This window comes from Dipodomys spectabilis, unplaced genomic scaffold (assembly GCF_019054845.1).
Source record: "Dipodomys spectabilis isolate Male_0828 unplaced genomic scaffold, ASM1905484v1 ptg000001l, whole genome shotgun sequence".
Taxonomy (NCBI): Eukaryota; Metazoa; Chordata; class Mammalia; order Rodentia; family Heteromyidae; genus Dipodomys; species Dipodomys spectabilis.
The window spans coordinates 12,826,742-12,848,557 of NW_024870678.1; the positions used below are offsets into that span (position 1 = coordinate 12,826,742).

The 21,816-nt window shown below is 38.1% G+C and overlaps 1 protein-coding gene across 5 annotated transcripts in view; it reads left to right on the forward strand.

Moving 5' to 3' along the window:
• The window catches only part of Pkib (cAMP-dependent protein kinase inhibitor beta), a 96,771-nt gene extending 85,748 nt beyond the window's left edge, over window positions 1–11,023 (forward strand). For 4 of the 5 annotated variants that reach the window (XM_042671157.1, XM_042671098.1, XM_042671235.1 and 1 more), the window contains 2 exons: window positions 6,471–6,644; window positions 9,910–11,023. In XM_042671157.1, the coding sequence (XP_042527091.1) occupies window positions 6,476–6,644; window positions 9,910–9,977 (237 nt within the window). In that variant the 5' untranslated portion in view covers window positions 6,471–6,475 and the 3' untranslated portion in view covers window positions 9,978–11,023. Of the gene's footprint in view, window positions 1–331; window positions 336–6,470; window positions 6,645–9,909 lie in introns of all 5 variants that reach the window. The other variant, XM_042671311.1, reaches the window with a different exon arrangement.
• Window positions 11,024–21,816: the final 10,793 nt, after the last annotated feature.

The window sequence follows — 21,816 nt, forward strand, 5'->3', positions numbered from 1 at the left end:
CCTGGGTTCAATTCCTCAGCACCACATAAGAAAAAAGCCGGAAGTGGTGCTGTGGCTCAAGTGGTAGAGCGCTAGCCTTGAGCTGAAGAGCTGAGGGACAGCACCCAGGCCCAGAGTTCAGGCCTCACGACTGGACAAAAAAAAAAAAATAAGAGTTGGAGGAAACTATAAAACTAAGTCACTCCCTCTGATCAGCTAAGGTATGTACAGAAATATATCTAAAGGAATTTTTAAAAGAGGCAGATCTCTAAGTAAAAAAATAATTTGTATACACATCTATTTCTTACAATATTTGTGTAGCCTAACATGGCCTTCTTACTTAAATGGATAGATTTGTTAAAAGTTCCCACTTTAGGGTTGGAAATTTCATTTTATTTCCAAAGGGTAATATTTGAGGTAAAGAAATATAAGCAGATTATCTCATGTCAGCAAACTGGGTTCTCCTTGAAGCTGTGAGCCAGGTACAAGGCCTTGAACTTAATAATACAGTAGATGTCCTATAAATATTGATTTGATAAATCTTCATCTATTTTGTTGGTACATAAAAATGTAACTTTTTTTGTCTGTCATGAGACTTGAACTCTGGACCAGGGCGCTGTCCCTCAGCTCTTCAGCTCAAAGCAGGCACTCTACTACTTGAGCCACAGCGCCACTTCCAGTTTTCTGGTGGTTTATTAGAAATAAGAGTCTCACAGACTTTTCCTCCCTGGGCAGGCTTTGATCTCAGCCTCCTGAGTAACTAGGATTATAGGCGTGAGCCACCGAAGCCTGGCTACTGTTTTAATTCTTTCACCTTGTTTGAAGAAGTCTTTATATCATAAATCAGGAAATCATATAAAAATGCATTCGCCACAATTAAAGAAATCTAGCATAAGGTATTAATATATTAAGAGCTGGAGAGATACTGATAAGATATTCAGTATCCTTTTACTTTTCATGCTGAGGACTGAGCACTGCTAGTTCACACGTGCTAATTCACATCTGATAGTTGTACCACTGAGCTCAGTTCCAACTCAGTGTAGAATCTTTCTCCTTCTCTTTCTGTCTTTGGACAAGAAAAGCACTAACATACCAAAAATGCATGATTTCTTTTTTCTTAGTCTAAGCATTTTTTTTCACATTGTTTGATCCAAACCACCTCTCAACCAAGTGCGTTAAGGTAGTGGCTTCATTAGAAAGTTTATCTTGAGGTTTCACTTATGAATGAGTGGTGGTTTTACTGCAGGAGATGGGGTGAGATGGATCCCGAAATGAAAAAAGAAGGCATCAAATTCCTTGATGTTTTGGCTTCAAATAAGGAAATTATTTGAGAAGGAAAGAACCTGTGTTAGTTAGGAGAATGCAGTATTTCAATCGCCAGAGAAAGACGTTGCAAACACTTCTATTTATTTGTAATTACAGTTGTAACACATCAACCTATTTTCTTTTTACCCCACTGCAGTTGACTAGTGATTATATCTATGTCTATATCTATCTATCTATCTATCTATCTATCTATCTATCTCTGTCTATATCTGTATATATACATAGATATAGACAGAAAAAGTGTGTATACATATATATATAGGTGTGTGTAGGTTTGTGTGTATACATTGTTGTATGTGTATATGTGATATATATATATATATATATATACTTCAGATAGATAAAAAGATGATAGAAGATAGATAGATAGATATCTCAGTACTCCATTTAGCTTGAATCTCTTGTCCTTTTCACAATTATGACTGTGCCACTTTTTCAGTATTTCAGAGCCTGCAAATAATCCCACATTCATGTACATATGACAGTGGAGGGCACTTTGACAATGCATCCTGATCTGTGTGTTTTTAATCCACTTGGAGTCCAGGCACTGTAAATAGTATTGGCTCACTGAGGGAATGTAAGGATTTGTATGAAACCCCCTAATTCCCAAATGTCTCTAGGTCCTATAAGCAACTGAGATTGACAAAATAGAGCTCCTATAGAGACCTCTCCTAATTCTGCAAAAGAGAAAAGGGAAGAGTTGCTTGGTTAGCAAACATGCACATAATTAGCTTTGTCAACTCAGAAAACTAAGAGCCAGAAAGTTAATATCTTTCATTTTTCTTAGTACTATTACCATCTGGATTATATTTTTAAGTATCATAAGGCATTTGAAGAGAGTAATTGTCTCTAAATGTTATCCTTTTAAAATCATTAAAATATATACAGTCAAAGGTCTGTATGGAATCAAGACAGACACAGGCGTTGACTATGTGGGGGGTAGGGGGAAGGTTTCACTTGAAGATATGCTATTATTTGGCTAAATTTTCAAACTATTATTTTGAAATTTTCTGTGACTAATAACTGTTTACTCATGTAATTTTTCCCAATGAATGTGTCATTCTTTTTTTTTTTATAATGAAAGTAATATGTATGTGGTCATTACTACTACTCTGTATGAAATTGAGATCATACTACATTTATAACTTTTTCTTTTTCCCCCATATTATAAATGTTATTGCTGTTTACTGACTGTTGCTTTATTTAACACTGTGTCACAGGCACCTCCATAGGTAGATCTAACAGGTTCGAACACATTTACTTTCTCATTGCCTGGCGCCTGGGCGCTATCTCTCAGCTCTTCAGCTCAAGGTGAGCGCTCTACCACTTGAGCCACAGGACCACTTCTGGTTTTCTGGTGGCTTATTGGCGATAAGAATCTCATGGACTTTCCTGCCCGGGCTGGCTTAGAACTGTGATCTTCAGATCTCAACGTCCTGTGAGGCTTGGATTACAGGCGTAAACCACCAGTGCCTTGCCATGTCAGTTTCTTAATGGATTTTCTTATCATTCCCAATGTTGCAACAATTCCCTTACCAGGGAACTGAGAGAGTCATACTGTTTAGAGTCATACTGTAATGTGGTCCTATAAAGTATCTGTAAGTCAACAACAAATTCTGTCCAGAAGATGAGATGACTTCACCTTAGAAGGGCCCACCTTATCACAACTCTTTGGGCTGGGCAGAGAGAACCTGTCTTGTCTACCTGTGGTGGGCAGTGTCTTAGGAGCAATCAGAGGCATGTTCTGGAAGGAGATCATGCTGAATGTCAGTTGGGGAATGATCAGCTAAAACTTCAGAGAAAAGCATGCTAGCTTGACTTCCTTGTAGAACAACTTCTGAGTTTGACAAGATAGCAGTTAATGAATATAACTGGCAAGCTTTGTAATGATTGTTTTCTAGCACCAATAGCAAAGGAATTTTTAAATAAACCTGAGTCAAAATTTTGCTGCTTCCGTATTGATGGCCCGACACTTTTTTTTTTTAATTTAATTTAATTTTATTTGTGAGCATACTGTACAGAGGGGTTACAATTACATGGGCAGGATAATGCGTACATTTCTTACCAAGCATTGCAGCCTCCTCCTTTGGTTTACCCTTCACATCCCTTCCCAGCCTCCCCCCTCCCCCCCAATCCCAATCCTTCTCCTTCCCCCCCCCCCCACCGACGTTGTAAAGCTCGTTTTGGACATGACAACTTGTACTTCTCATTGTTGCAACAGGTCCACCTGTATCCTTAAACAACTGGTTTTTCCCCATCTCCTCCACAAGTTATACTGACATCAAATATAGTGAAAGCAGGGGTTATACTGTGGGGGAGGGACATACAAAGCAACAAAGAGATAATCTTATAAATGCGTTAGAAACACATGCATGAAAGAAAAAAACATTAAAATACACATCTAAGGGTTCATTTTCCTGACATCACATTATCTGACCTTTTCCGCTTGACTCATACATATACTAGATATTGCAAATAAGGGAAACCATGGGACCTATGTTTCTTTGGGCCTGGCTTACTTCACTTAATATAATTTTTTCCAAGTTTTTCCATTTGGCCCGACACTTTTTAAGTGCACTTAGCTGGGCGCTGGTGGCTCACGCCTATAATCCTAGTTACTTAGGAGGCTGAGATCTGAGGATTGTAGTTAAAAGCCAGCCCAGGCAGTAAAGTCCGTGAGATTCTTGTCTCCAATTAACCACCAGCAAACCAAAAGTGGCGCTGTAACTCAAGAGGTAGAGTACTTACCTTGAGCTGAAGAGGTCAGGGTAGCACCCAGGTCCAGAGTTCAAGCCCCTCAACTGACCCCCCCCCCCAAATAAAAAAGTTGGCTTAAAAGTATAACATGTAAGAGGACTTTCGTTTATCAATTGTGCAAAAGAAGTGAATTTGAATTTATAATATATAAATATTCCTTAATGTTTCCTATCTTATTAAAGAAATTTATTTCAACGTATACATCATTTAAATGTTAAAAATACTGCATCTCAATAAGTTTTATCTTTAGTGTTAATGTTTTTAGCTCTCAGATCATCATATAGTTCCTTCTCCAAGGCTACCACAGTTGTTTCTGCAATTGATCAGAGAGACAAGCACTTGATCACAGCCTTGGTTTCACTGTGATGCTAATTGACCTAGAGCAGGTTGGGAACCCTGAGTATGGAGTCAATACAAAGCTGCTGGTATCAGATAGTTCTCAGTAGTTATGGAGAATATATCCTAATAGAAATCCATGGATCATGGGTACAGGACCTAACAAGGTAACCAAACATTTAAGATAGAAAAGAATGTCTCTCTCTCTAAGTGTTGTAGGATTTGGATAGATCATTTCCTATCATCCATGTTACCTTGCTTTTCGGAGTGCATTGAAACTGGATTGGTACCCATGAGTGCTAGACTAGCAACGACAGCTCTTGAGTCACTTAACTACTCTGAGTTCGTTTCTAGATCTACAGAATTAAGTTCACATATCATTAGCCTATAGAATTACTGGGAGGTTTCAATGAGATGACAAATAAAATGTTTAAAAGTTCAGTTTCAAAGACATGCTGATCGTTCTCTAAGAAAACTTTAGAATTCTCTCTGAATTTTCATTAGAATTAAAAAGATACACAGAATGGTAACAGAGTAAGGAAAAGGTACTGAAATATGAACCATGATGGAATCAGTCCAATATTATCAATGTTTTAGCTACAAAAAATTTTCTATGTCCTTTATCTCATTAATTTCTCATAAAAATTCTGTGAATCAGACAGGCTAATTGTTAAACCTGAGTAAGAGGAATTAAATGGATTGAGCCCTCATGATTATCTTGCAATTCTATAATGGCGTGAATTATTTTTATCTTATAGTCGAGTGCTTTATACTGTGTTCTAAGCTACCTGTCAGAACCATGCAGCTGACAGAGAGTTGAAAGTCTAATGGATTCCACAGTTGTATCTGGAGACCCTATATGATCCTTAGGAAAAAAACACAACATTTAAATAATAATAGTAGGCCTATTTGGAGGGGAAGGTACATTTTAAGACAATTGACATGCTGAGGACCATACTAAACATGCATTTCTTGCATGATTTGGACCAAAGGAGTTGTGTTTCTAACATCCGACTCACTCTGTTGTTAGCACTTTCTGAGCTGAAGTTAACTATTTGGGGAGAGTCCCTTCCAACTTTGGTGAACGGGCTGGCATGTTTTCTGTTGGCTAACATATTTCTTAAGGCCTACAAATAGTTGTCTTTATCCTTTGGTTGATATTGGACTACTTTTCTGTTTTGATATAATTTGTGCTAGTACACACAGCTTGTGTTGCCACTTGAGAGTATAAAATCTCTCAAAATGAAGAGTGTATTATATCTCCGTACTCCCAATGCCTGGCTAACAACCTGACACAATAGTTTCTCAATAAATGCTTGGTGCTGTTGTTTCAGTTGTTTTGAGATACGATTCAGTATTAACATCTTAGGAAAAGAAATCATCATATGAAAGAGGATGGGTTTAGAATAAGCAATAACTGCTCCCTTCCTCTCTGGCTGTCACTGAACTCTTGGGAATCTATAAAGACAATTAATTGCTAGGAAGATTAGAGTGTTGCAGAACGTATTAACAATTACCACATCCACTTGAAAGCAAGAGACAGAAAAAAAAGGGTCCTGACTCTCTCTAACATAAACGCAAGTCTATGGAAAATTGAGTCTAAGACCAGAACAGATTGAAACGCTCAACGAGGAAAAAAGAGCTTCTGGGCTAATGTTGTATTTCTTATTTCCAAAGAATAGAAAAAGAGCATCTTGTTTAGTCCTCAGAATTATAGTGATTTACTTTCAGCTTAAACAAGCATCACAAACAAATACTGGCAGGCAAAGGGCCCTTTGGGAGCAGCCAAAGAAATCTGTTTTCGTGTCATTCCAAGTTCTCTGGTTTGGCTGAGCCACAGAAAAGTGGAACAAAGACTTAAGGATGGCTTCATGCTCAAGACTAAGTGGCTCTTAGGGCTCCGGGGCTATTTATAGCACGTTGGCTGATGCTAAGGACTTCCTGCTCTATTCAGCATCATGCACATGGCAGCTCCAGTACGGAGGCACAGACTCTTGGAGGGTGTGATCAAGGGGGAGACTTTCCAGACGGTTGTGTTTCTCATCTTCTTCATGTGTACATTCTATTTGTAGATGTTATGAGGTCAGACTCATCAGAGATGACTGATGTGGAGTCTGGGATCAACACCTTTGCAGCCTCAGCCAGGACTGGCCGCCGGAATGCCTTACCTGACATCCAGAGTTCATCTGTTACCGGCGTGAATTCTGATTTGCCCCTGAAGCTGGCAGCTCTCGCCATGAAGGAAGGTAAGGCTTCCAAGCCTCGTTAACTAAGTGTGCACTTCTCTCTCTTAGTTAATCCTTTTTTTTTCTAGAACACTCTGGCATACAGTGCTTTATGTTTCTTGTGGATTTAACGTATCCCATGTTTTGCATAAGGTTAAGACCTTTCAGCATTTCTGAGCTAGGCATTTTATCTATCTATCTATCTATCTATCTATCTATCTATCTATCTATCTATCTATCTATCTATCTATCTATCTATCTATCTATCTATCTATCTATCTATCTATCTATCTATCTATCTATCTATCTATCTATCTATCTATCTATCTATCTATCTATCTATCTATCTATCTATCTATCTATCGCAAGTCCTGGGGATTGAATTTAGGGCCTGGGCACTGTCCCTGAGCTTCTTTTGCTCAAGGCCACTTGAGCCCACAGCACCACTTCTGACTTTTTTTGTTCATGTGGTTCTGAGGAATCTAACTCAGGGCTTCATGCATGCTAGGCAAGCACTCTACATTCCCAGGCCATTTGTGGAAATGGATGTCCTATTTCTTTATCACATGTGTTTAGTAGTGCACAGGGCTCATGGAAATACAAAATGATCCTTTTCTCAATGAGATTATGCAATGTTTTTGTATTTTTCATTGTAAAGATGCTGTACAGAGAGGTTACAGTTACATGAGTGAGGTAATGAGTGTAATTCCTATTGAGCGTTGTTACCCCCAAATCACACAATTTTTTGAGAAGCATTCCAAAAAGTAATTGCATCCTGGTAATTGCATTGCAAATAAACCTTTGGATAAAAGGTGATCATTTTTCAAACAGTGGGAAAAGTTGAATTAAGAAAATGAGAAAGTTGTGACACCAGCGAAGGAAGGTCTATAATTCTTGCATGTAGTTCATTTAACTCCCTGGGTTGTCCTTAGTCTGAAAATAAATGAAAGAGTACTTCAACAAAATCAAAAGTGCGTTTGTATGTATATGCAGAAATGTAATCCTGGGGGGAACAAAGCAAGAGAAGGCTAAAAGCTGGAACACCTCTATTCTGTTCATGGCACCATGGGAATAAGGCTCTTGACTCTAAGTTTCAGGAGATTATTTACTACCTGATAAAGCTACAAATGTCCCTGGCCTGATGTCTATGAAATACTTAGATCCTTGTTAGAGTGGGACCATGATCAAGTTCTGGAGTCTTCTAGTAATTTCACTTTCCTCTAAAGACCATTGCATTTCTCATATGGGACACAAATGACAGTAAATAAAAAGGCAAGTATTTTTTTTTTAATTATAAGATGAACGAAAGCCAGGCGCTAGTGGCTCATATCTGTAATCCTAGCTACTAAGGAGGCTGAGATCTGAGGATCATGGTTCAAAGCCAGCCTGGGCAGGAAAGTCTGTGAGAGTCTCTTATCTCGAATAAACCACTGAGAAAAACCGGAAGTGGCATTCTGGCTGAAGTGGTAGAGTACTAACCTTGAGCTGAAGAGCTGAGGGGCAGCGCCCAGGCCGAGTTCAAGCCCACATTCCAAAAAAAAAAAAAAAGAACAAAACATATGGAAGAGCTAAAGAGAAGACAAGAAACAAATATATAATGCTTTTGACCTTCTAAATTTGCAAGGAAAAAGTCAGAAGTGGCACTGTGGTTCAAGTGGCAGAGCACTAACCTTGAGCATGAAGAGGCTCAGGGTTGGCACCCAGACCCTGAATTCAAGCCCCAGAACAGGAAAAAAAATGCTTACTTAAAGATTACATAATTTAACCCCCCAAATGAAACTTTAATGCTTACTGCCATTACTGAGTTAAGCAAGAAGGAGCAAACTACACTGGGAGGGTTGTAGCACTCTCCATTTTATTTCCATCACTGGAGAGTCTATTGCTATAATTTTTTTTATTATTTTTCAAATAAAGAAAGGATATCAATTACATGTTCAAAAATGCTGAAAACCAATGACATGTAACACCAGATGCTAAAGAATAAAGACATAGACTTACAGGTGTAGATGATATGGTTGATGCTATCAGTAAAGAGATTTAAAGCCCATCTTCTTTTTCATTAGCTAAGCACAAATACGAATAGAATATTTAAATGAATAATGTGAAATTGCTAATGAACACTGGAAGCACAAAGAAATCTCAAATATTTTGGTTTCAATGCTTCAGCCGTTTAAAAATCAAATTCTAAATCCAGGCACTGGTGGCGCACAGCTACCTAGAAGGTTGAGATTTGAGGATCACAGTTCAATGTCAGCCCAGGTGGAAGAGTTGTGAGACTCTTATCTCCAATAACTACTCAGAAAAAGCCATAAGTAGAGCTATGGCTCAAGTGGTAGAACACTAGCTTTGAGCACAAAGAGGCTCAGGAACAGCACCTAGGCCCTGAGTTCAAGCCCCAGGACTGGTAAAATAATAAATAAATCAATAAAATTCTAGGAAAGAAAGACCAGTAGCTTTTCTAGGCATATCCTCATGTAGAGCACAAATGAACTGCATGCTGCATAAGATTAACCTGAAAGTTGCTTAGTTTATTTATGTTTAAATAGACCCCTTACAAGTTGAAAATCCTTATAGGAAGGCAATGATGCCTTATGATACGTCAGCAAAGGATGACAAAGGGTGGCATCCTAGAAAATTAGAAAAGTCACAAAATACTATATCTTTTCTTACCTTCATTATTACTATTTGACCTATCATTCAACTTAGAACTCTTAAAAGACAGGCCTTCTAACAGCTAGCAATACAGCGATGAATGCATGGGGTGCATGTTAACTCCTGTATTCCTGCAACTTCCATACCAACAGGAATATGCATATATATATATGCATACATACATATGCACTTAAGTCACACATATGATACATAACATGTATCATAAGTATATGTCATATATGATATACAAAATACAATATATGTCATATGCGTCAGAAACATATATAACACGATATATACATATAAAGAGGATCCTGATTATATTTATATTTATATGCCTATATTTTAGGTCTAACATCCACATTTGAGGGTAAGCACAAGACTTTTGTCCTTTTGAGCCATTGCCTGGCTCTTAATAAGTAAGAGTTTATTGAAGAGAAAGTAGGTTGCCAAACCCACTCACGTCTTTCTTTTCATATTCCTATATGAATTTAGAGATAAGACACATTTTTCTTTAGTCAAGATGAAAATGAGTCAGGTGGAGAAAGGAAAATCCAAATAGCTTATGTAAATATAACAAAATACATTTTGATATATTCTATATATGAATGGAAATTTCTTTTTCCCCCACCAGATGTAAAAAAGAAAAGTGAAGAAACAACACAAGACCACCTAGAAAACCCCCCAAATGAAGAAAAATGAAGGCTTATCATTTATCAAGCGTGCTGAATTTATGCACATTGAACAACTTAGTGTTTCCTGAGATGTTTGATCTATGACATCTGTGGTAACATGTGTGTTAGATAATTGTGTTGTGATGCTACTCACTTGGATTGTAACTGTGATACCCAGTGTATGCTATTAAAAAGAAGGCTAGTTCTAAATTGCACCCAAGAATGTAGAACCACTTAAGTACATATTATTGTCTTAAACACAACAAAATCCACTGTCCTCTTTGTTATTAATTTGGCTGGATTTACATTTTATGGTGATGGGGAAATATTTCTTGATAATATAAGCTAAACATTACTAATTTAAAATTTTATAAACTTTGTAGGAGATTATATTTTTTGGTGAGAAGGAATAATACTCCAAAAAATTCACATGAATAAAGTGTGTTTATTTTTAACCAAAATTGCACTGGATTTTCCCAAAACGTTAGACGAAAATAACATAAATATCTCTAGGGTGATTTTGTCTGATGTATTTTGCATTAGGTCTGTGCATACTATGATTCTTCATGTTGATCCTTAGAATGTAAAATGTGTAACACATTGCTAACATGAAATATGCCTATTAAATGACACACCGTAACCTGGGTACGTATGTGCCGCGTGTTTTATTTTAATGTGAATCATTCAAAATACCACTTGCCTCATGCTACCTTTTCTTATTCTTTGGGCTTTTGTGTATATGAGTTGTTTCTAAGCAATTTCCTCAGGAATGCAAACCTTAATTTTTATATCATTCCTATAGATAACATAGCAGTAAGCACTTAAAGTATGGAGTGGATCCTGTATACTTTTAATATACATACTTAAGTATCTATTTTAAAAGGAATAAAGACAAACCAAAGCTTTAGTGAATTTTAATTTACTAGATATTTTATGAAAATAATAGAATTCTGTATGTTAAATTTTTGAATAATTTAATGTTCCGCTATATATACACGCACCTATATTTTATTTGATTGTTGACTTAATCTACATCTGTATATATTAACCAAATAAACTTTCCCTCTAAGGAAATTTGTTGATATGTATTTTTCATTCTACTATCTGAAATATTCCAGAAGAAAAATGGTGACACATTTTAAAAGATAAAGCTACCATCATGGCTTTGTAAAACACCTCCTGATTATTATTTTACTGACAAAGCTTATCTTTACATCTTATATGTTTTCTACTGGGGAGGTGGGAGTATTGCTTCCTGGAGGACATTTGGCAATGTCTGAAGATAGTTCTGGCTACCACACAGGTGGAGGGAAGCAGGCAGTGGAGAGGAGGTGCTATTGGCACCTAGTGGAGAGAAGCTAGCCAAGTCACCCATAGCTAAGACTTACTTAGCTGTTCCCCCCACCGCATCTGTGGTACTGCGTTGAGAAACCATGAAGCTGAATCAACCTTTTAGTATGCAGAGATTTGCTTCTGACACACCTGCATGTGCATCAGCTCTGCTACAATGCTATTTGTATGATCTATGGTGCTTTGCATATTTCCAAATTTGTTGTAATCTGGCAGATGGTATTAATAGTCATATCTGTGTTATTAGATGAGTAAAAGCAATGAGCTCAGATGTGCTAAATGCTTGATGAATACCTAACCAAAAAAGTATTCAATAAATATTAGCCATCACCAGAACCGTCACTTCCGATCTTATTGCTTTCATTCTCTGCAGTAGAGGCGGTGGGCAGCTCAGTTTCTTAACTTGTCTGTCTTCTGTATCCATTTGTGACTTCACAAATATGCCTGACGGATGGGGATAGGAGAAGACATTGTGCTAGAAATTGAAAATTCATGGTAATTACTGCATTAATGCCAACTCAATCATCATAATGTGCACTGACAGGTGATGAGCAAGTCATTTCTCTGGGGTTTCTTTTTGACAATGACTGCAACAAAACAATTTAAAGTTAGCATTTAAAGGAATAAAATTTCCCATGAAAATATAGACATTAAAAGAAAGTAACATGAGTTATAGTATCACATGATACTTTTCCATATTTGAAAACTGTACAAAGCAATGTCATTATTACTTCTAATGATATATATATTTATGTGTATACTGAATGGTGTATATTCTCTATCCCATACGCAATACAATGCATGCATAAATGTGTCCCATTATATGCACATGCATCTTGTGTTATATAACAGTGAAAGAATAAAAAGCAATTTTTATATTTTTAATTTTTAATTTTTGATGAGAAGCAGAGACAAAAACATAGAGGTTGCTATAGTTTAAAGACAAAATTGAGTTACCTACTATTGTTAGAAAATCAAGCTATTTTAGTGGAATCTAGGGTACTTAGTTAAACACAACCATCTAGTTGGGACTCATGAAAGGAAGCTCCCTGACTTTTTTTGCTATTGTCTTTATATAAGATGTTTGGTTTAGCTGATAGTTAGAAAGTCTTAATACTTCCAGAAAGCCAGGCTAAAGGGGGACAATAAAGCTCTAAAGCAGCTATCTGAAAACTACGCAAAAGAAGAAAAAGAGCAAAACTAGTCCATTCTGTGTCGTTTGTCCACAGATACTTTTGAGATATGGATGGGAAAGGCTTGAGTCCTATAAGAATGAGAGTAGGTAAGAGGTGGAATCCTTCCTGGAAAAGGAAATAATACAATAAAAATGTAATTCTGTAGCTCCTATAGCTTGGGCATATTGAGCTGGTGATTTGGGGGGTAGGTTGTTGGAAAGAGGAAGGGTGATAGAAGAAAAGGATAGACAGAGGGGGAGGGAAAGGGAGAAGAAAGGAGAGATAGAAAAAAGAAAAGTAAAAGAGAAGAGTGAATAAGGAAAGATATTACCAAAGCCACTACTCTAGTCCTCTGTGGAACTTGACTTTAAAGGACATCTCTTCCATTTGCTCCCATCATTCTGGCTAATTACTTACTGTGTTGCAATTCCTTCAGTGTGTAAAATGGTGAATTATCATGAGGATTAAATAAGTGAATACAATAAATTGCCTGACATGTAACAAAACCATTGTTTATTATTATTATCATTACCATTATTATTCGCCAGAGGATAAGAATATCTTAGATTGCAGGTGCTGGTGGCATGCCTGTAACCCTAGCTCCTCAAGAGGCTGAGATCTTAGAGTTGTAGTTCAAAGCCATCCTAGGCAGGAAAGTCCTCAAAATTCTTTTCTCCAATTGATGACAATAAAAAAAGAAAAAATAAAGAAGCTAGGAGTGGAGATATGGCAGAGCTGGTCTTGGGGTGGGATGAGGGAAGCTCAAAAACAGCACCAAACTCTGAGTTCAAGCCCTAAGACCTGCCCCCAAAATTAATATAATTCTTAGATTTATTTTTTCCATATTATTTACTCACACTGATGTCCCTTTCCCTTTACTCTTTCCTTCCCATTACCATAACTCTTTAGCTAAACTTGGGGCTGTTCAATCAGTGATTTCTACTTTCTTCTGTTATTGATGAGAACTTTCAGAACATCAAAAGTCTACAGCTCATAAATACAGAAACAGTGGCTCAAAACAAAAGGTTGAAGCAAATATTGCTACTACCTGTTAAAAATCCCAAGTGGACTTCTTATTGAACAGACATCAATAGGAATAACTATTATAGCTATATGCTGAGTAATTGGAGATTACAAAGTACATACTAGATTCCTTTGAAGATTCATAAAAGTAATCCTACAAATAAGCTGTTTAACTTCTCATTTCACAGATGAAGAAAATGGATTGAAAAGGTGCTCTTGAGCAGTTACACAAGCAGTGGTCTGGGACAAGGCTCTGGTAGCCAGTATACACATTGCCTTTCTTTTTTTTTTTTTTAATTGTGAAAATACTGCACAGAGGGGCTACAATTACATGGGCAAGATAATGAGTACATTTCTTATCAAGAATTGTAGCCTCCTCCTTTGTTTCCCTGCCTTTCTTGCACCAAAAAGCCACTTTTCCATGATGCTCCATCCATGAGTCTCATTAAATTTATGAATCTTTGGAAAAATTGAAAACCTTTATATGTGGAGAATAGCATATGAATTATTGAGACTAAAAACATGTGACTTTATTTTTATTTGGTCGACACATTCCTTCTATTTATTCAACAGATTTTATATGACACGTTTTGTCACTTTATATGGTAAAAATTTAGATGGCAGAATCTGTCACTACATTTGCCAACACACACACACACACACACACACACACACACACACACACATGCATGTGTGCACCTGCACACACCAGTCCTGAGGTTTGAACTCAGGGCCCGGGCTCTGTCCCTGACATTTTTTCTCAAGGCTGGCACTCTACCCCTTGGCTTTTTTGGTAGTTTAGTGGACATAGGCACAGACTTTCCTGTCTAGGCTGGCTTTAATCCTTGAACCTCAGATCTCAGCTTCCTGAGGAACTAGGATTACCATTGGTACCTGGCTAGACTTTTAAGGACAGTGAAGGAATGGAAAATGGATGAGAACCTCTGTCTCTTGCATGAAAGATAGTGTCTCCACGAAGTAAGGGGAGAAAGTGTTGATGGAAAGACATGCTACCCCCAGGGTTGAGTTCTTTCATATGCTTGTGACTGTAAGTAATCATAAAAAAGGGTCCCCTGATTGTGAAGGTATATCATAGCTTTTATTACTATGACAATCATTTTGCTTAAAAAGAGGAATGCTTGTGTTGGTTCTTAGTTGTGGAAGTCTACAGGACCATGTTCCCATGGCCTGTGGCATCACTACATGGTGGAAGGATTATGTGGTAGAGGAGGCCTGTTGGCCTGAGAGTGACTGGAAAACATATTTAAAAAGGGCTGGATTCCAGTAGTTTCTTTGAGAGCATGATCCCAGGGAACTGGACACGAGGCCACTAGAGCTCAGTTCCTAAAGCACCAATTCCCAGGAGCAGTTTGGGCTAGAGACCAAATCTTCAACACACCGGCCCTTACTGCACATTCAAAATCCAAGCTGTCGTAGAAAGTAATATAAAAGTAATCTGGCATGAGCTTACCATAAACTTTTAACAGTGGAAACTCTGGGAGAATGAGATCATCTCGTCTGCTTCATGTGTACTTCACACGGAGGGCTGTATGGCAAAAATGATGGCAGAGGTCCCTAATGTCCTGTCTCCGTGTGTAGCAACTGAGGCCTGGGAGCTATGCCGAGAGGAAGAAACTCAAAACAAAAGTCCAGCTGCACTTTAGAAGCTGCGGAATCGACAGGAAAACGCTAGTGAAAATTCTCACAGTGGATTAAACATTCTAGGCTTTCCGTTTTATTGTTTTTCTTGAATAAGCATGTTTTATTATATTGCCACATGAAAATCAACAATTAACCTTGATGTTTTTAATGAACCTTTTTACTTTAAAATTTATTTCAATCAGAATACAAATAAAAGTTAACGTTGAATAATAATTTTTAAAAATTTAATGTTATTGTCAAGGTGATGTACAAAAGGGTTACAGTTAGATATGTGAGGTAGTGAGTGTACTTCTTGTCAAACATTGCCACCCCCTCCCTCATTTTTCTCCCATTTTTCCTCCCTCCAGATGTTCCCCACCAAGTTGTAAAGTTCACTTCCAACATACTGTATTGTTATTGTATTGTCCTTTGTCTCAGGTCTCTTCTTTCTTTCTTTATCCCTGATGCTATGAAATTATTGAGGTATGGAGAAAAGGTCCCATATCCTGGCTCTTTATGATTTTTTTTCTTGGTGTTATTTAATTTATTCTTTATCATGCTTTCCTATAACTGAGGAAATTCTAATTGCTTAAATACTCATGTGCAATGTTTTACAGTATACTACAGTATATTACAGTATATTTTGTAGATAAATGACTGCTGACATCAAAATACATTTTCTGAGGGGAAGTATTTTGATGTTGGCTTTTATAATGAAATGGTCATCTGCACTGGATTTCCAACAATGGGTACAATTTACTTCTAAAAGTCTTTCCTTTCTTTAGTATCCTAAAACTCTGGAGAACAATAGAAAAAAGTTGGATATCAATCAGTAAATATGAGTTTGGTTCCAAGATTTTACTTCAATTTGACCAAAAATAAACTTTTGTGTAAATTATTTTGCTCTTTGATAGTTTTTATATGGAAAATTCCAAAATGGACACTAGATGGAGCCCTCTCTACACCTCTTGCACATGAAACCCTACTGCCTAAGGTTTCCTTCTACTTGGTGTGTTTTACCTGTCCTGGCACACATATTGGTCAAGATCATTGCAAAAGCAAAAGAAAACCCCCAAAACACACGTTTTCTGAAATATACTTTCAAAAGGAGATTCTAATACAGTGTTCTAACCCTGGGCTGTTGATATTTTTAGGAGTTCTCATGTTGTTTAAGAACCAGAAGAGGGTGCTGTAAATACATGTTGAAAATTCATTTGACTATGTGAACGCTGCAACTGTACTTTCAATGCCACAGTTTCTTTTTCTGTATAACAAAGCCAAGTGGATCTCTCTTTTTTTTTTCATTTGAATTAGCTAAGCACAAATGCTTTATTCATTAAAATCAAATTACAAATAATTCTGAATTCTCTTACATCTGAAGTTGCAAGATGTTTGATGTCTTTCGAGTTGAAAGGATGATTTTCAGTGGTGACTTTTAGACTTTACAAAGCTGTTCGCAGCTGGAGCCTTCAGGAGATAATAATGTGAATGTACAGCTTGTATTCTTTATCTAATTCAGAATTTCATCTTTCACTCTGCACTTTCCCCTTTCATTGAGGAGAAAGATAGGTCATGTAAAAACAAATAAAGGCTAGGTACTGGTGGCTCACACCTGTAATCCTAACTACTCAGAAGGCTGAAATCTGAGGACTGCTGTTTGAAGCCCAAGCACACTCTTATCTCCAATAAGAAGTGGTGCTGTATAGTGCAAGTGTTAGAGCACTAGCCTTGAGCACAACTAGGGCTAGGGACAGCGCCCAGCTCCTGAGTTTAAGCCCCAGGACTGACCAAAAAGACAAAAACTAAAAGAACAAATGAAAGTTAACTAAATGATCATTCTGCTCTCCAAGTCAGGGGTGAAAATAGGGAAATCTTTTCTCACAAGTCCCACTGTATGCTGTGTGGGAAAGTTGAGTGCAGGAAGTGGACACTGGCCAAGTCGTCTTGGCAAAGGGACTATGAAGGGTTAGAGGCTCTGAGAATGGCTTCTTTTATCTTTAGAGTCATTTTCATGGACAGAAAGCTTCCTTATTCAGTGATGTGCAGGTGAGTGAGTAGCAAGGGGAAGATACAGATTACAACATCTGACACTCATTACACATGAAAGTGATTCACAGTGTTTCTATATGTTCATGTATCCAATTCTCACAATGAGTGTATACATCAAAGCAGGCTCAGAGAGGCACCTGACACTGTAGTAAGTGGCAAAGCCATTCCAAAGCCAGTGAGGCTGGCTTTCACAATCCCTGCTCAGTCACTGAGCTCTGTCATCTCCCCAAGTGACAGAAAAACCTTTTAAAGACAATTGCTATATGCCAGACTCTGTTTGGAGCATTTTATCAATGCTAACTCCTTGAATTTTAAATGCACAGAGGGATTACAATTACATAAATCAGGTATTGGGTACATTTTCTTTCCTACAGTGTCTTCGGTTCCCTCATTCTCTCCAGTCCCTCCCTCCCATCTCCACCTATGAGTTGCATAGTTCACTTTCATCAGGGTCCAGTGAGCTTCACTACTGCACTTTTCACCCTTTTCCTTTGAGTTCTGGGCCCTCCCTCACCCTCCCAAAGGTATAAAATTGAAAACACCATACCTAAAGAAGACACAATCATTAAAAAAATAAAAAGAGAGATCTCTTGTTTCTAAGAGATCTTGTTTCCAAGAATTCTTGTAGTTCACTTTGATATCTATATATCTTCATCTATATCAGTCTATAGATAGATAGACATCTATATCATCTATAGACATAGATAGATAGATAGATGATAGATAGATAGATAGATAGATAGATAGATAGATAGATAGATAGATAAAAACCTTTTTGTTTCTCTCCTAAGGGTAACCTCTTTGGTCTCACTGTGTGTGAATATCCATTAAATTTTACAAAAATATATTGTCCTATGGGGCTGGGAAGGTGGCTCAGTGTAGAGTGCTTGCCTTGCATGCATGAGGCCCTGGGTTTGATTCCTCAGCACCACATAAGCAGAAAAAGCCAGAAGTGGTGCTGTGGCTCAAGTGGTAGAACACTCGCATTGAGCTGAAGAGCTGAGGGACAGCGCCCAGGCCCATAGTTCAGGCTCCAGGACAAAAAAAAAAAAAAGAAAGAAAGAAAAAAATATTGTCCTCAATTTATAGCCAAGGAAACTGAGGCACAGATCAACTAAAGGTTTAAAATGATGATTGAAGCTGAGGGTGGATTTACAGACAAGAACGCTGTTATCTAAACAAAGTCCACTGTGCCTTTGAAGGTTCGGGACTGGACTCTGATACTCTCCCCTGCCCTGTAATTATCCCCTTCCGCTTCACTGATGCCTCCCTGCCCAGGCTTTCCTAAGCTACATTGTCTTTTTTTTTTTTTTTAAGGTCCTGGCCAATGTATGAAAATGAGCTTGGTTTTTGTGCCTTTTGTAAATTCATTTGCTCAGCTCAAATGCTGAGATTTTTCAAGAGTATAATACTGAATGGAGAGAACAAAGCATGTTTAACTTCCTTTACCCTGAGAGCTACACAGTGTTGCATTAACTACAGACTCTAGGCTACTGAGCAGGTTCCTCCTTGCTCTCCAGTACCATCCTCTCTCCTCGGTTGGCATCTTCTTACCAGTTTTCCCCTTTTAGCATAGCCAAAGGGCCTTTTAGTTCTCTTCCTCAGTTGATTGTCTCCTCTCTGGCAACTAATATACATGCCTACTCTTCTAGTGAGAGCATCTGCTTCTCACAACTATGGAAGTCAGGTCATTGGCCAGGAAACACTCTGTTGAATGGCATAGACTTAAAGAGATACCTCATTATTATTATCTATTAGCAGAAGTTGAAGTAGGGAAGGCAGGTCTGGCTGGCGCCATATAGACTACATGGTGAATGGTAGGGTCTGGTATCTTATTTTCAAGGTAGATGAAGGTGATGGGCACACATGAATCCCTGGAGGCAAGCACTTGGCTGATAGGTTACTAAACTTGTCAGCCCAGTGCCTGGGACTGGGAGTTTCCTGTGACCCTGCCCCCTGCCCTGGCCCTATTTCAGCCTGGACCAGCACAGGTGCCATTACGCCATGCCACATGTGTCTGTGATCCTGAACTGTCTCCTAGTTCTGGCTCTTCTCCAGTCAACATGTCATACTAATTCAGCTCCAATGGAGAGCTCTCCATTGGAACTGGAACTCTCCAGTGGAGAGCTCTCCATTGGAACTGGAACTCTCCAGTGGAGAGCTCTCCATTGGAACTGGAACTCTCTAGTGGAGAGTTCTCCATTGGAGCTGAATTGGTTTGTTGGTATGGCTTTGTTCTTTCTTTCCTCTCTGGCCTTCATGGCATAGTTTCCACAGCGGTCAGTGTATTTGCTGGCTGCTGGTCTTTGAGACAGGAGTCAACCATGCAGTCACCAGCTTTTTACTGAAGACTCCAAGATTCCACCTCTCCAAATGTGGCTTGTCTGATTTCCCACCTTACAACAAAGTGATGTCCAGTATTTCTATCTCCAAGAGTGACAGAAAATGCAAAAATGCAAAACCCATGACTTTTTCCAGTCATGGGTTCTTCAAATTACAAGTGTTCTTTTAGTTTTTGAGCTTTTTTTCCTTATAAATAGATTGAAGCTATTGAGAAGCCTCCAAAGCCATCCTAGGGATGATGGTCGTTGATTGTTAAAAAATACTTCGAGAGACTGTACTATCCACAACAACAATATATACACTGTGAACCTGCAAACAATGTATATTTGGGTTCAGTTGTACTTTTTCCATGCTACCTACTTTAGGTTTTAACTGAGAAGAGCTAGAATGGTTATGTGTATCCTCGCCATAATGTGTACTCAACAAGTGAGTGCTATCATTTCTCAGCCTTAGCCAAAGGCAATGTCGAAACAAGTAACATTTCCTACATCTGTCCTCACTCTCCGCACTCTACTGCTTCCTCAAGACAATTTTCTAAGGTAGTTCCATACTGAGGCATTTCTAAATTAACCTTATGTGAGTATTACACTTGATAGGGATGTCCCATTTCGGTGGACCATAAGATGCTCTCTCCCTTAAAATAGTCTTCTTGTTCCTTCTCACCCTGAGCTATACCTTCTCAGAGATGGCTTTGGAATTACCTAGAAATCTTTTGGCAACAAAAGATAGAACATAGAGGATGGGACCTACTAGAGGCTGCCTTTTGGGGTGCTTTGTCTGAGCCCCTACTGCCTTCTTGAGTATAAGACCAGCCATCTATGTTGGGCAATGTGATGTGCGAGTCACATGACAGAAGGGAGATATGCTAGGTGGTGGTTACTTCCAGGTGAGCTAATTAGGGGTAGGGATTTTCTAGGGGTTCTGGACTTGAGAAGAAGCTGAAAGGAAAAATAAATACATAAGGGTATTTGCCGAGAAGTGAGCTAATATGATTTTTATAGTGGAGCACATAGGAAGAAGTAGTAAGACACGTGAACATTTTGGTTGAAAATGAGATCCAGTCTTTGCAGTCTAAAGACCTTGGAAAGGCAGAGTAAGACATACAGATCTTATTGTGTAGGGAACAGGTACTGAACGTATTTTCTACTTCATACTTACTAAATGGGAAATAGCCAGTAGCAAAAACTAACCAATTTGGTTAAAAACACCAAATCTCTACATTAGAGAATAAGATTTGGAAGCTATAAGGAAACGATTCAAAGAAAGAGCAAAACAAAAACATTTCATTCCAAACAAATGATTCTGTTCAACACTATTCTATTCCTCTCCCAGAATACTTGCTGTGTATTCTTCCATGTCTAACTTCTCCTGGCTAGTTATCTGCTAACAAAAGCAGTCTATCCCCAGATCAGAGTTTATTTCACTGTTTGTTTTTGGTATTGTTTAAGAAATAACATTTCAAATCCCCTAAGACTTCAGAGAAAGCAGGTAGTTGTGGAAATTAGATCCTGAACCATTGTGTCCACTAGGAAGACTTCAATAAGCTGAGACACAATCATGCCCTAGTGGTGTATATCAGCAGCACTTCATGAAGGTCTTCTGTGAATTTTATAAAGTGGAGCAAAAGAGTAACCAGATGGTAGCTGATGGCCAAATTTAAGGACAAGTATTCCTCCTGATCACTTTCCTCAGATAATAAAAGAGGAGAGAACAGCAAGAAGAGAAGGAAGATTAATGAAAAAAATGAGAAGTATAAGACTAGAGAGCGAAAATGTAGAGAAATTAGCAAATCACAGAAAAATAGAATAGGGTAAAGTTGCAAAAATTTTCCTAAATGGTTGCCTAGGGAACTGAACTGGGAATGGTTCTGTCTCTACTGAATAATTATGGAGAAACACTGGGTTTAGTCTCTTGGTTCTTCTCTCCCAGCATCAAAGTAGAACATAAACATTTGTTTCAGCATGGTAGGAGCAAGGTATTTTCTATACCAACTGCAGGAATGGTGGATTCTAACTTCTGAATGTAATGAGCAAGGAATGAACTGAAGCTTAGGACCACAGATAGGGGCAGACAGATAATCAGATCAGTCTTGAATAGCCCATTAATATGAGTAACACCAAGCACAGACTGTGGGAAAAAAGCAGCTCAAAGCCTGTTTAGCCATATGGAATAATCATCGTAGCTTGCCCAGTATGCTGTAAAAACCCAGTTTTCCATGTAAGGAGCTTCATGTAATGTGGAGAGGAAGTTTTACATTGCCACTTAGTTCTTATCTTTCATATAAGT